This window comes from Alosa pseudoharengus, unplaced genomic scaffold (assembly GCF_046254945.1).
Source record: "Alosa pseudoharengus isolate Yale_2024_CS ecotype anadromous, Long Island Sound unplaced genomic scaffold, YU_APseudo_1.1 YU_APseudo_1.1_scf_7, whole genome shotgun sequence".
NCBI classification, from domain to species: Eukaryota; Metazoa; Chordata; class Actinopteri; order Clupeiformes; family Clupeidae; genus Alosa; species Alosa pseudoharengus.
The window spans coordinates 29,228,784-29,243,933 of NW_027468859.1; the positions used below are offsets into that span (position 1 = coordinate 29,228,784).

The following is a 15,150-nucleotide window of genomic DNA, read 5'->3' on the forward strand; positions in this document are numbered from 1 at the left end:
AGAGAGAGCGAGCAAGAGAGAGAGAGAGCGAGACAGAGCGAAGCGAGAGAGAGTAAGAGAGAGAGAAAGAGATGCTGAGGGAGGAGGGTGAAGAAATAGCTTAAGGAGAAGGAAAGAGCTGAGAGAGCTTCCCCTCATCAGCACCACCTGCCCGCCTCACTCACCTGGCCCCACATCTGCCTCTGCTGCAGATTACACACGTTGCAATCCAACAGTCTCAACAGAGAGAGAGAGAGAGAGAGAGAGAGAGAGAGAGTGAGGAGAAAGATAGAGAGAGAGAGAGATGCTGAGGGAGGAGGGTGAAGAAATAGCTGAAGGAGAAGGAAAGAGCTGAGAGAGAAAGAGAGAGAGGGAGAGGGGAAGGGAGGGGAAAGAGAGGGATTAAGAGGAAAAGCATAGAGCAGCAGGTCAGCTCAAATTCGCACATTTATCTTTGTCTCCATGGCTTCACTCAGGTATGGAGAAGCACGGCTGGCCTTAAGTTTCTCTCTCTCACACACACACACACACACACACACACAGGAAACCAAATACTATTGAAAAGCAGCCAAACACATTATCTACATTAACCAGTAGATGGTAAAGCTAGCACACGCACAGTACCTGACACATCACTACATATCAGGTAGACACACCTTAATTAAATACACATCTAATACATGAAATGGAATCCTTCATCACTCAGCTAGTCACTCAAGGATGAGTAGAGCCAGGACTACAGAGGTTTAGGTGAGCGGTCAGAAACATGCATAATGTCCACCTCAGTTTTAATTAAACAACTTTCTCTGTCCTTATAGTTTCAACTTGACTCTCATTCTGCATTCTCAAAACTAATTTCAGATCAGTCCTATTGACAAGGGATGTGTAATGTACAAGGGGCAACACCATAAATATGCTTCAGATCAAATAAAATGTATAGAAAAGAACCAAATGCTTAATACTTATGTACATCCAGTTGCATTTAACTAGTGAGCCTCCAGAGATCTACCTCCAGTCAATATTAATCTGTTCTCCTAATACCAAACTGATTTCAGATTTATTTTGTGGGGACAGAAAATGAGGATTTTTCTCAGAGGAAAAAAGAAGATGAAATCTCTCCTCCTCTTACTCACTGTTCACACTATATCCTACCATGTCTCTCTCTCTATCTCACGCACGCACACGCACACACACACACGGTGTGCATTCCTTTCTCTCTCAAACACACCCACACCCACCCACACCCCCTCCTCTCCCTGTGCTTAGCAGTCTGAGTCTGAGCTTCTCTGCCCCATCAGCTGTAGCAGTGCAGGTTAATCCTGCTGTTCGCTTGTCACCTATCTGCTCAGCCGGCCTCATAATAGGTATGTGTGTGTGTGTGTGTGTGTGTGTGTGTGTGCATACGCACACAAGCACTACTGTGTGGTGGCATTTGTGTGTGTGAGTGTGTCTGTTTGTTCATGCATACATGTATTATGCCTGTGCATTTTTGTGGCACAGGATCATACATACATACACACACACACACACACACACACACACACACACACACATTCAGAGCTGCTGACCTCATCAAGGATACAGCCGTGGTCCAAAGCCCATGAGAAGCTCAGCAAGGTGGGAGCCACGATCCCCTCACTCTCCCTGGGTGTCTTAATTACTTTCCTAATGGCCCTTAAGCCCTAATCTTAATTGCTTCCAGGTCAGAGGTCACCTGTCCCAGAGAGGGGGAGGAGCATATGAGCACAGCAGCTAGAGCTCTAGCTCCTTTGTTAGGAACTGTTCTTGGATCAGCGCTAGCCAAACTTAGAGAGAGAGTCAAGTCTTTCAGAGACGAACGACCACGCTGCAGGAAGTGCGTCATAACAAAGGGACACCAGACCCTAACAGCAGTAAGCAGGCTTGGAGAGGAGAGGGAGTTAGACAATTTACCATGATGCTTCCTTACGTTGGAATGTGCGAAGAATATACACAAATCAAAGTCAAATATCTGTGAGGCTCTTCACTCCTTCAAAGTGCAAGCAAAACCGAAATGAAGGATTTTAATGACCTCTCTCCACCCTGCGCCAGGCTCTGATTGGAGATCTCTATCAGTGTGTCAGCTCTTATCGGTATGAGTGCTTTCCTCCCATAGTGCACAGAGCATGGCTTCCTCCAGCAGAGAGCTGGAGAGTTGTGCTGACGAGCCTGTATATGGGGGTGGTGGACAAATCAAAAGCAAATGCTTCCACATGCAACTCAGGGAAGAGGGGGGAAGAAAAGCAAAAAACTGTGTTGACAGATGCAAACTCTCTTACCACAACCCCCCCCCCCCCCACACACACACACACACACCCAGCACTAGACATACAAACACAAACACAGAAGAGGGCTTGTCTTTCCATACTGCCGAGCATGACATTAGGGAAGCTGTCATCTAAGGATATAACTGGCTAATGTGCACGCAAACAGACCTAAATCAGAATTTCTCCTTTTATTCCTTTTCCACATTTTTCCTTTTCTTGAATTTCCCCTGGGGATCAATAAAGTATCTATCTATCTACATTCCTTACTGGCCTATGTCTATACACATAAAAGGCAAAGTGTTGAAAAAAGGAGCCAACTATGAGGAAAATAGACACAGCATCTGAGATGGAGCACGGCCAAGGTCGGCCTACCCTGATATATACTTCTTTTATCCCTTTATCTCTTTATATCCTGTCTCTATCCAGAGAGAGGGACAGAGAGAAGGACGGAGGGAGCAGCCCAACACAGAGGGGCACTCTGCGGGCCAGTAGTGGGGCACTCTGCGGGCCAGTAGTAGCCTCACGTTATTAAGAATAGGCTCCATGGCTCCAGCCGTGGCGCAACTGGCTGGGGCATCTGCACCGTACGCCGGCGACCCGGGTTCGATTCCCGCCCTTTCCGGATCCCACCCCAACTCTCTCTCCCACTCACTTCCTGTCTTTCTCAACTGTCCTGTCTAATTAAAGGCATAAAAAGCCCCAAAAAATATACTTAAAAAAAAAAAAAAAGAATAGGCTCCATTAGCCAGATAACAAAACTGGCAAACGTACAAACCAAACGCTTTCCTCCAAACCGGATCTCAAAATAATCTAAAGTGAGGAAGGAGGTCAAACATCATTCACACCAACTAACCACAAGGCGACACATAGCTGAAGTGAAAGGAGGAAAAAGAAGAAGTACGAGCAAACACGAGCATTGAGGTTTGCTTTCTACCAAATGTTACCACCTGGCTGACACTCGTCGTCATCGCTAGCCTGTTAGTGCCGTCGCTAGCAATGGTGGTGCCATCAGCGAGGTTGCTTTCTCTTAAATTTGGCGGTCATAGGAGCAGGGTGTATCCAGCGTGTGTGTGTATGTGTGTGTGAGAGAATCGGTAGGTGTGTGTGCGGGAGCTTGACATAATTAGGCCGGCGAGTTTAAAAAGGAAAATCACACAATTATTATTAAGGTGAGAGAGCTGACGAGTGGAGACCTACATTTGGGTGCTGCAGAGGCGCTGAGAGTTCTGGCACTGCCTTGGGCACGTGACTGGGGAGGGGAGAGGGGAGAGGTGGGGAGGTCCGTTTCTGACTGTTTGCCTTGTTGGCAAGGCTCACAAGTTTCAGAGCACGATGCAGCCACTGTGCCATAGGCAAATGTAACAGAATGATGACGCCAGGTAACAGGCAGATGCCAGCCAAGCGCATGCCAAGAGATGGGTGGTGACTCATAGGGGGTGGGGTTAGAGTATGCAAAATTTCCATGTGCGTGGACTAATACAGTAATAGACCAATCTATGGAAACAGTGGAGTATGTGTGAGAGAGTCTGTGTGTGTGTGTTGTGTGTGTGTGAGAGAGAGTTATGTGTGAGTGTGAGAGAGCGAGAGAGAGAGTGTGTGTGTGTGTGTGTGTGTGAGAGAGAGAGAGAAAAAGTGTGTGTGTGTTTTGTGTGTGAGTGTGAGAGAGAGTCTGTGTGTGTGTGTTGCGTGTGTGAGAGAGTTATGTGTGAGTGTGAGTGTGAGAGAGCGAGAGAGAGAGAGTGTGTGTGTGTGGTGTGTTGTGTGTGAGTGAGAGAGAGAGAGAGAGAGAGAGAGAGAGAGAGAGAGAGAGAGTGTGTGTGTGTGTGTGTGTGTGTGTGTGTGTGTGTGTGTGTGTGTGTGTGTGAGAGAGAGAGAGAAAGAGAGAGAGAGAGAGAGAGAGAGAGAGAGAGAGAGTGTGTGTGTGTGTGTGTGTGTGTGTGTGTGTGTGCATACCTGTAGTGCACATGTGTGACTGTGGGCTGCCTGTAGCCGAAGATCCACGTCTGAATGTCCATGGGTCTGGCCTTAGGGTAGCCTATAGTCACATCCACCACCCACTGCAGACCCCTGGATTTACTGCCTACTGAGAGAGAGAGAGCGAGAGAGAGGGTGTGGGGGGGGGGTGGAGTCATTAAAAAAAACTGCATGAATAGACTTTCTATCTGTAATTCTTACATTTACATTCTTACATCACAAGTTGAAATTCTCCCTGTTGAGAGCCAAGCTGCTCTTCATCCTATTTCTCCCTCAACATGAAAGTGTGTGTGTGTGTGTGTGTGTGTGTGTGTGTGTGTGTGTAGTGTATTCATGTACAAGCATACCAGATTATAGTGATAGTGTGGGCAGCCATGGCAGCCAGTGGCCCACTGGTTAGCACTCTCTCCCTCAAAAAGAGTATATATACTTCGGAGACAGCCAAAACTGGCCTAGGGTAGCTCAAATGATATCAAAGTGAACAGCTGAACTGTTGCACTTCCACGTTCACAAATAGAAAGATGGAAAGAGAAAGAGAGTGAGACAGACAGAGAGAACGTGAGCGAGAGATGGCAGGCACCGTCAAAGACTGCCAACATCACCATCCACTGGCTTAGACATCCGATCAGAGACGAGAAAGACGAGCGAACCACGTGTCAGTTTCTCCGGGGGGTGTCAAGATTGCCAACACACTCATAGCACCACAGGCAGCACAGACAATGGATTGTAACAAAGACAGCTACTACTTCTCGCCCCTCCCTCCCCAGCACAGGGTCCACTGGGGGAGGGAAAAGAACCAGCGCTCAGCTGGGGGTAAGAAAGCGGAGCCATGGAAACAGAGACAGACATTCTCACCATCACACAGGGGCCATCTAGGATGGGCGAGGGCTGACCATTGGTCTGGTTTCTTTGCTACAAAGTCAAAGTCAAAGTCTGCTTTATTGTCAATTTCTTCACATGTCAAGACATACAAAGTCATAAACGCACTCCATCAGTTAGGTTTAGATTTAAGTGTGCACAATTTAATTTTTAAGAATGGAGAATTATTTCAAGGTACAGACAGAAGTGGTAAAGCCCAAGATGTCTACCAACCACAACACTACCATGTAATACCCACCTAAAAAGTAAAATCCAAGTATCACTCCCAATAAGACCGCTTCAAGTCACACCAGCTACTTAACTTCAATACCTATCAGTTGCTATACACAACACCTTGTGAAAGCCCTGGCTTGGCAACAGCGGACAAGCATAAATTACCACACTGGAGCAGCATAAATTGCATCAGTGTGGTAGTCATCTGGTTCTTAATCAGTTTAAGTGAAACAATCACAAGGATTTATATTTACGGTGTAAACAAATCCATTGTAAACAAGCTGAGTATCTGTCTCAGCTAGACCAGACGTTATAAAGCAGCTGCCAATGGTTTGTTTACCAGCAGTTCTGGCTGCTATGCCATGATTTTAAATCAGGCCAAAACCAAAACCAAGGTGCAGAATGAAAAACAAAATTGTGTGAAATTGCTGAGAGCATTAAAAGATTTGAGGAGTTAGCAGTAATCGGGCCATTTCAGAAGACTTGACTCTTGCACAACAGAGCTGTGTAGTAATCTGTGAAGTCAGGGAGTGTAACTCAGTTAAAATGAGTCTGACCTCTTGATAAGCATGGCACGCCTTGGGTGGGTATTGGCCTTCTACTTTTATCCTTATTATTCACCTAAAACTCATTTCCTCACCTCACCCTCAGTCCGACTCCATGAGAAGAGACTAAAAGCAAAACTGGATCACATCAGTCATCACTGAGTTATTAGGGACACACAAACAGGGAGTATCTCTACAACTATTAAGATCTCGCCAGCAAAAAAAGTGTGCACTCAAAGTGACTAGTGACAGTTTGTAGTCTGTTTGCATCTGTGTTGTAACTAGGCCTACTCATCTCCTTCCTGTCTTTGCTGTGCTGAGAAACTTCCGTTGTGAACACGCGCACCTAACATTACATTACATTTGGCTGACGCATTTTTAGACTAGTCTTTTTAGTCGAACAGAGGTGGCAGTCACACAAAGGCATGGTACGCCGGCGCTTCAATAGTCTTCATCCAGCAGCCCAATCCCAACCCTTCACCAGACCCAGTCCCCTCCTCCCTCTCCTCCAGGGGACTGGTCTGGGCTGGTCTTGACTCGGGATTAAGAGGGAGCTCCAGCGAAGAACTGATGACTCCTATACTCCTGAACGCCTATTACACTCTTGAAACGAATGTGTTGAAAATAAACACAACTTGTCCAGGGGCGGGTTTAAGATAAGATAAGATAAGATAAACGTTATTGTCTCTCAAGGGGAAATTTGTCTTTGGCTGAAAGGTGCATTCACTATGAACAATACAAGCAGGACAACAATCACATGCAAGCAGGACATGACCCTGATACAGGGAGAAAATAGCCCTTAAAATTTGTAAGAATGCATAAATACATTAATTGTGTAGTGGAGCCACTTAGTTTTTAAACCAAACTTTGTTGGTTGCAACGCAATTTCCCACTGCCAACCAACTAAGCTGCTAACAGGTTAGCAACTATGGTTTTGGGAAACGCACCGCAGATATGGAAAACACAGTTTGTGGTGTTTCTAACACATTGTTTTTGTTATTAAGTGTGCTTGCAAGCACACTTATTGTTCTTCTTAAGTTTTATTATTCCCGTCTCCCTAATTTTTTGTCAGCTCTAGCGCCTAGGCCCTTTGAGACAGAGACACCGTTCCAACTTTAAAACGTCCGGTCAGTACCGGTGTAAGTTGGTCGCGAAAAAATGACGTCAGGTGGGGATGTCGTTCGTCCGCCATATTGGATTGAACAGAAAGCAAAACTAAATTTTCACAGGTCACAAATTTGATCCGAACGCCACGAAACTTGACGTACATTATCCTTGGACCAAGCCTTACAAAAGTTACCGGAAGGATTTTTGATTTTCGAAAGCGTTTGCCTGTCACAGCCAAACGAAATCGGTGGCGAAGCTCCGAAACAGGAAGTCGTCCATATCTCAGGAACACTGTCACATATCGATACCAAATTTTGTATATGAACTGGGGACTCCAGTGTGAGGGTGCATAAGCTAAAAAAAAAAAAGAAATATTCCAAAAGTTTCCATCATTTGGCAAACCACCTACAGGTATTTGGTAACTCTCACCATTCACCTTCTCCAATCATGAAATCCTTGCTCTGCCATGGGATAGTATGGACTTACGAACTGAAATAGCAAGGAGAACAGTAGCTATATATAGCTTACATAATAGAGTTGTTTTCACATTGACGGTATTCAAATAAAATTTTTCCTTATTGTTAAATATCATGATAGGAGAGTTATATTAAAAATGGTACAAGTATGCAAATTCATATGTTTACGGGAAATTAGGTTTTACTGGGTTGTTTTGTTGTAAAGACATGCAAGGCATTCTGGGCCATGTAATAGACAAACAGTGGTCGGCAGCGTTAACTTGATTTCCATACGTATTAATATGAATAGGTGTTTCTGTAAACCTAGGGACAATAAACAGCCATCTCTGTTACAAAAACGACCAGGTAATCGCTCACTGAAGAGGAAACTATGATAAAAACATTGTTTTCCTCAAAGCATGGATTTGACGACAGTACAAACATGTCACGTTAATGTTAAATACATCTGAACACTAGGTGGCAACGTTGTATTACATTTCACATACATACGGTGACATCATTAGAATTATGTGAGCTTCACAAGTAAGGAAGGTGCAAATATAATGAAAAATATAATATATAATGGGAAATGATTGGAAATGTTATTTCTTGTTTATTGTAATTGCAAACCACACACATCCATTCGTAATCACACGTACACATTTAATACTGAAAGACACTCATTTTGTTTATTTGATGTTGCCCCTAGCAACCCTGGATGCAGCCTAAAGTAGTCCAGTTTCAGAGTGACGAGTTTGTTGCCAAACAAGTGCCCAAAATATCGGTTTCCATGTGTAGAACTGTGCTGGATGGTGTGTGTCCTTTATGAAAGTAAGTGTTTTATAGAGTTACAGACATGAGTCATGTTGTAGTGGTCAACATAAATGTGCCCCTTCTGTTATTAGAATGCTAAGCGGAGAAGCATGCTAAGCAGAGATTAACTATCATTCATTTCTTGTGTGGCTAGATAGGGAGGAGATGTATGTTGCTAATTGGGATTTATGTTGCTTAGCGTAATGCCATGTTCATTTGATATGAGATGCTTGTACTCGTAACTTCGTCACTCGTAACTTTAGGACTCCTATTTTTTTTTACTAAGAGTAATTCAGGAAGCATTTTAGCCCTAAAAGTAGCGCCTGAGTCTGTGACAGCTTAAGCGAGGACTCCTAATAAGACCGATTCACAAACAATATTTTGTGGTGGCATTTCACGTCGCGATGTTTTGAAATGCGTCTAACAATCACGAGGGAACCATTTTGCATTGTAGGCATAACTAAGGGATGCAGTAACACCGCCAACAACAACCAAAACTAGCCTACTCATTGTTTACATGTACATTAAATGTAACGTTTCATTGTGAATCAAATTAAAAGATTCTCCTCTTTGCAAACGTTGGCATAGGCATATGGTGACAGATTCATTTAATAATGTTGCTGCGTGAATCACGGTAAGCGCAAATTAAGTGGCTACTTCTTAATAGGAGTCACTGTATGGAAGTAGGCTAAGTAAAATAGAGATGTTTAAAATAAGATAAAGTTAGGATATGCCCGCTTGACAACGGCAGAGATAACTGGCCTTTGGCCATAGCAACCATCCATTTAGAACGACTGGCCTTCATAGCAACCAAGGATCTTAGCTGTGCTTCATGTAGCTACAGTATGCATACAATGTGATGCAAAGTATAGAAAGGTGATGAAATATACAGAGACAGGTCAAGAAATATAGTGCAATGTAGACAGTAGTATACAGTTGATTTACAGAAGGTGGTTTAGAGTAATATGAATTAAATATAAATATGTGCACTTGTGCAGTGTATTAGCAGTTATCTCAAACAATAAGTAGAATAATGTATGTAGTAGTAACATTATAATAGTAGAAATAATAATATAGATATATGCAGTGTATTAACAGAATATAATAAAACAGAATAAATATGGATATTCAATATGACAAATATATAACAGATATGTACATAACATACAGCTATGTGCAGTGTGGAAACAGTGTCATTGTAGTGCAGAAACAACATTATAAGAGTAGTAAGAATAAGTCTATGTGCAGGATGAATAGTATAAAGATCAATAGAATAACTATGTATAAATGTAATTACAGTAGGCCTATGTACATTTGTAAATAAATAGAAAACTATGGGTGAGAGGGATAAATTAATTTTATTTAATCGTAAAAAGTAAATTGCATTCAATTAAATTGCAATTAAAAATCTTTCCAGTAGGCTTTAATGTCACGCAAAAAGTACAACCAAAGCTGAGCTTGATCAACTAGAACATCTAAAGAACCAGAACTTGAGTGTAGTTTTTAGTTGGGTCCCAGGCCATGTTGGTCTGAGGGGAAATGAGAAAGCGGACAGTGCTGCTAAGCAAGCCCTCAATGAAGAAGTCACAGAATGTCAAATCCCTGCCCCAGACCTTAAACCTATATTGAACTCTTACATCTCAGATAAGTGGCAATCTGAATGGGATTAATGTACCAACAACAAGCAAGCAATGTGAATTTTGGCACATTTTCATGATCCACTGGGTCGTTATGGGCAACACAAAATAAGGTGTTGCTAAAATTACTCCTATTGTGGCTATTAGAGACATGCGTTCATGAGTATCCAGCTACATTCAATGAGTTAAGTAAAATACATTCACACACAAAAAAAAACCCATCACTAATGTTGTGGACATTCCTTTATTCTGAGATACATCAATAGGCTCTCAAAACAATCCCAAACAGACATAAGGTCTTTATAGAGCAAATCCATATAGATTATTTGTCAAATAAACCAGTAAAACAGAATTAGGGGATGGAATATATAACATTCACACTCATAGCTCATATTTCTAAAATAAATCAGTGAAAAAGTATCCTGACAAACAAGCAGCATTTTAATGCCTTAGTCATATTTCATAATTTCAATTTTTCTCTAGGTTACCTGATAGCCCAGTTTGAGAGGTGCAAGACGCGTGACATTATTTATTTTTGCAGCCAATCACTGCTGTTGTTTTATTTTATTGATTTGATTTTAGTCATAGAAGCTAAATTCGAAGGCAGGCCACAGGTAAAAGCCGACAAACCGCATTCAAGGCAATAGTTGAATAGAGCTTTTGAGGTATTGCCACTGCTCCAACACTGAAAGGCACTGTTAGAATGCTTGGATCAAGCCAGGTTCAGCATAGCGTATGTCACTGTCTGCTCACGTTGGTGACCGGACCAGGGCAAGCACACTTTCGCAGTTCCCGCGGGAAATGCAGTCTAGTTCATATTAAGAGTGTACACAGTATGTTTTGCAATTTGATATGAGATGCTTGTATGTTTTAACACATCTTTAAAACCAGTTTGTACTGTATATGCAATCTGGGAAAATGGGTCCACTGAACCCTGTGACTGGATCATCAGGACACACACACACACACACACACACACACACACACACACACACACACACACACACACACACACACACACACACACACACACACACACACACACACACACACACACACACACACACACACACACACACACACACACACACACACACACACACACACACACACACACACACACACACACACACAGCACTAAATGAGTACATACAAAGACACACACCCCTCCACACGTGTACATACATGTGCTGTGCACATATTAGGGCTTTGACACCAAACTTCGTTATTCGAATATAATTCGATTATTTTAAAAATTAAAGATATTCGAACGAATTTTAGGGATCTCTTAATATTCGAACCTGTAGCCTATGGAGATAATTTCTATAAATGTATTTGGTTGTAAACGTTGTTTTCAATTCAGATTCCGAGGTTTTTTTCACGCCTGGTGAAGTAAAATCGCGAGCTCATTAGCAAGGCTATTATTGGTCATCTGGGCTCCTGTAGGTGACGTTAGCATCCTGGCTGGTTCGAGCTTAGTGAGCTCACACATAGACATAATAGACACTTTTATTACAGTGCATGAAAATGCACTGTTCTGTTATCCGAAGTCTTCTTCTTCTTCTTCTTCTTCTTCTTCCCACCAAATTTCTGCGTCTAATTCAGCTTTACCCGTTTAACGTAGAAACTTTGTTCAAACTTTGTAACGTAGGTCTTGAAAAGGACACGTGGGGAATGTATTTCACTTTTGTAAACTTTATACTTTTTGAGATATTAATAAAAAACAAGCTTATTTTTCCCATAGACTTTGCATTAGCACTATGACATCACAATGGATTAATTAACTTGATTTGCACCTGTATCAACTTCCAGCTGCTCACTATTAGGACCCATCAAAGGGCCAGTTAAACTGATTGCACCTGTATCAACTGCTTTCTGCTTAACTAGGCCAACTCTCTCTGTGTCTCTCCATTCTACAAGGATATAAGGCACATTCCATCCAACTTTCTATCCATTCATCCTCTTCAAACCATTCACTCATCCACCCATTAAACTACCCATCAACATCCATTAAACAATCTGCCTATCAACATCCATTCAACTTTCTGTCTATCAACATCCATTACACTATCTACATTCAACTTTTAAACTATATACTCTGTCTCAGGCTTTAAGCATACAATCTGGCTCTCTTAAGACTACTATTTCCTCTGCCCACAACTGTTTCAAAATAAATGTCCTCACTACAATAATTCACTATTAAATAATTTAACTATTTAAACTACTCAACTATTTAACTGTTCAGCCATTTCAACTGTCAGTTGTTATCAACTATGACTCCTGCCAACTGTTTCCAAATAAGTTTGTTTGGCATTTTATATTAATATACAGTATGTTTATATTTTCATGCACTGGTAATTTCCTCGATATTACATTTTCTAGTTTTAAACTTAAGGCATAAAAAAAAAAAATTCTTGGGTTCCGGTTTCCGACCGACCCTGTCAATTTATGTGCGACCCAAATTTATTTTATGAGCTTGGGGAAGAAATAACACTAAATAGTCTAGGCTACATTAAATAAATCCACAAATAAAAGGCGAACTATAATTACATTAATTACCCCTTGCGTTCTGTATAGGGATGAGCGTATTCTCTCTGTTACAAAGTAGCCTATGCACAGTTCACGAAGACGATTGTTTTCGTCACTTACCAAGGCACTCGCAATTTTGTCCAAACACCGCAACTTTTTCGCAAATTTGTCATCGTAGTTTCACTGTGAAATGTCACCTACCGCAACAGTCCCTCGCGCAGAATATTGAGCCAGATGGCACACTTACTTCTGCATATGACACCAAAGACTGCCCTAAGTGTTCGTTCCTCTGCAGTTTTGATGACAATAAATAGAAGGCTAACGTTAACGATCTGCTTACTTGCATCTCTCAACCTGGTGTTGCTAACCTACCTAGGCTATGAAAGTAAGTTAATTAAGGCCTACTTGTTTTACTGACATTTGAGTAGGCTATGCAACCCATTGGCAAACGTTTACCTGGATATGTCCTTTTAGCTTATGTCATGTTTATGTCAAGCTTTTGTTTGCTAGCTTGTGGGCTTAGTTTGAGTAGTGCTACCAAAATCATAAAAATGTATAAAATTGCAAGACATTTACCTCTTCTATGATCCAAGAATGATTTCATTCGAGTTGTTTTTTTTAACATTTATTTTAACTAATGACATAGAAGACATTCCCACTTGCATCCACATATGGTAATGCACTATGCAAAAAGTGATTTACACTCGTAGCCGAACACAGTGAGATGCAAGCCTTCCAATCCACTCAGAAATGTAATTAGGCTACTCTCACGTCCTTAAAGGGGCAGGCAGTCAATTAGACGTACACCACCAATGTAATGACATTAAACAGAAGTGTAGTCAAATAGTTTAAATCAATATGAAATTACTAGATACTTACTTGGATATTAGTAATTATGCAGGCCACAGACTATTAATTATTAAAAAGATATGAACTTAATATGAATTACAAAATATATGAATGTATTGAAACATATGACATGATGCCATCTCTTTAGGTGACTGTCTTTTTTGGACAGTTCTACTATAATGCTTTGTGAATTACCTCAGTCAAAGCATTTTCACAAATAAAGTAGGCCTACTTTGATTTTCTGTAATCCTTACTGTTTACCTTTGATTATCCTTTTTAATAAGCATCAAGATTATCAGTGTGATTTTGCTCTTACTAACCTTAATTGCCCTAAATTTAAACTATTTTTGCAATTTTCACTTCCTCCCGCAATTTCTCCACAAGAAACAGCTAAAATCACCGCAACTTCCATCCAGGCATTTTAGGTCGCAACAGTCTCAAAAAACCTCGCGAAATCCTGGTGGGATTGATTTTCTACCTATCCCTTACTGCCACTGGGGAGAAAAAAAAAAAAATTCCCTACCGACCCATGGCCTCAACTGACAACCAACAGGAACCAAACCTTTTTTTTTTATGCCTAACCTTCCTCTGATTTTAATCACCTCAGTTATCAATCAAAGCAAACAGGGAAAAGAAATGGCAACACAATCATGAAAAACACTTAAATAAATAAATGTGCAGATAAGTCTGAATGAAAAGCAGCAGCACTGGTTGAAGCCTGGAAATATTGTAAACAAAGTAACGTTAGCTTAATTTGCTAGTTTATCATATCATATAGTCTGGTTAGACTGTTCAGTTTCCCTACGTGTGTTTAAGTTTCAAATTAATACTTTTTCTCCTTGGGACAGGCCCGTTTGAGACTTGGAAAATACTTTTCCATTTGCATCGGGATTGAGATGATTAGAACTTAGCAGTCAATTTGAATGCAACAGTTTTGAACGAATTCGTGCAGCGTGCTAATGATGCTAACCGGATTTAATAGCAATTTAGCCAGTCGTCTTGCACGATTAATGTTTGGATTACATGTGCATGCTGAGGAGGGACGCGCCTGTTGAGGGGGATTATTATTATTATATTTATCGCCCAGCCTATCAGCTCAATAATAACAATTTAACACACTCATAAATACTCAGCTCTATTGACATTGACTGATACACTGCCCTCTGGTGGACAGAACATATAGAACTTAAGTTTGATACCAATATCGGTCTTCCTGAAGACATTTAATGGTTAAAATATTATTAATACATATTCGAATATATTCGAATTTTAATATTAATAAACAAACGAACTTCGAATATGATTTTTGGGCAAAAGTCAAAGCCCTAGCACATGTTCATGCATACGCACACAAACTCACCACCTTCCCACATGACCACCCAGTAGTAGGGGTGGGCGATATGGACAAAAAATAATATCTCGATATTTTTTGTGATTTTGACGATAACGATAATTAGTCGATATCCTTTAAAAAATGTTTTTTTTAAAGTCTGAGTTACTTTACCGCTAATTATTTATGAATAGCATCATTACAATAATAACCAATAACCTAACCTGTGACTTTTTAACCAAATCAACCAATGCATTGTCACTCTATGACACATTTCTAATTCTGCCCCCACTTGGGTGTGTGGCAATGACATGGTCTAGCCAGCTACATTAGAGAAGATGAATAGGCCTAACAGTTTCCCAAGAGAAAGTCTGAGGCTGAAGTTCCTTTCAAACTTTTACATAGGATTCACTGTAAAACTAAGCAGACCAACAGAGTACATATCAGTTATTTCCTTCTATGTTTTGTTTATGAGCACTAGCCTTCCAAGAGGCTACCATTCCAAGTTACAGAATAGAAACTAACGCGTTAGCTTATGGCTAATGTATATGAGAA

At 41.1% G+C, this 15,150-nt stretch overlaps 1 protein-coding gene across 4 annotated transcripts in view; it reads right to left on the bottom strand.

Annotated features, from left to right (window-relative positions):
• The window catches only part of lpgat1 (lysophosphatidylglycerol acyltransferase 1), a 55,863-nt gene that overhangs the window by 15,340 nt on the left and 25,373 nt on the right, over positions 1 to 15,150 (bottom strand). For 3 of the 4 annotated variants that reach the window (XM_076271714.1, XM_076271716.1, XM_076271712.1), the window contains exon 6: positions 4,218 to 4,347. In XM_076271714.1, the coding sequence (XP_076127829.1) occupies positions 4,218 to 4,347 (130 nt within the window). The remainder of the gene's footprint in view (positions 1 to 4,217; positions 4,348 to 15,150) is intronic. The other variant, XM_076271713.1, reaches the window with a different exon arrangement.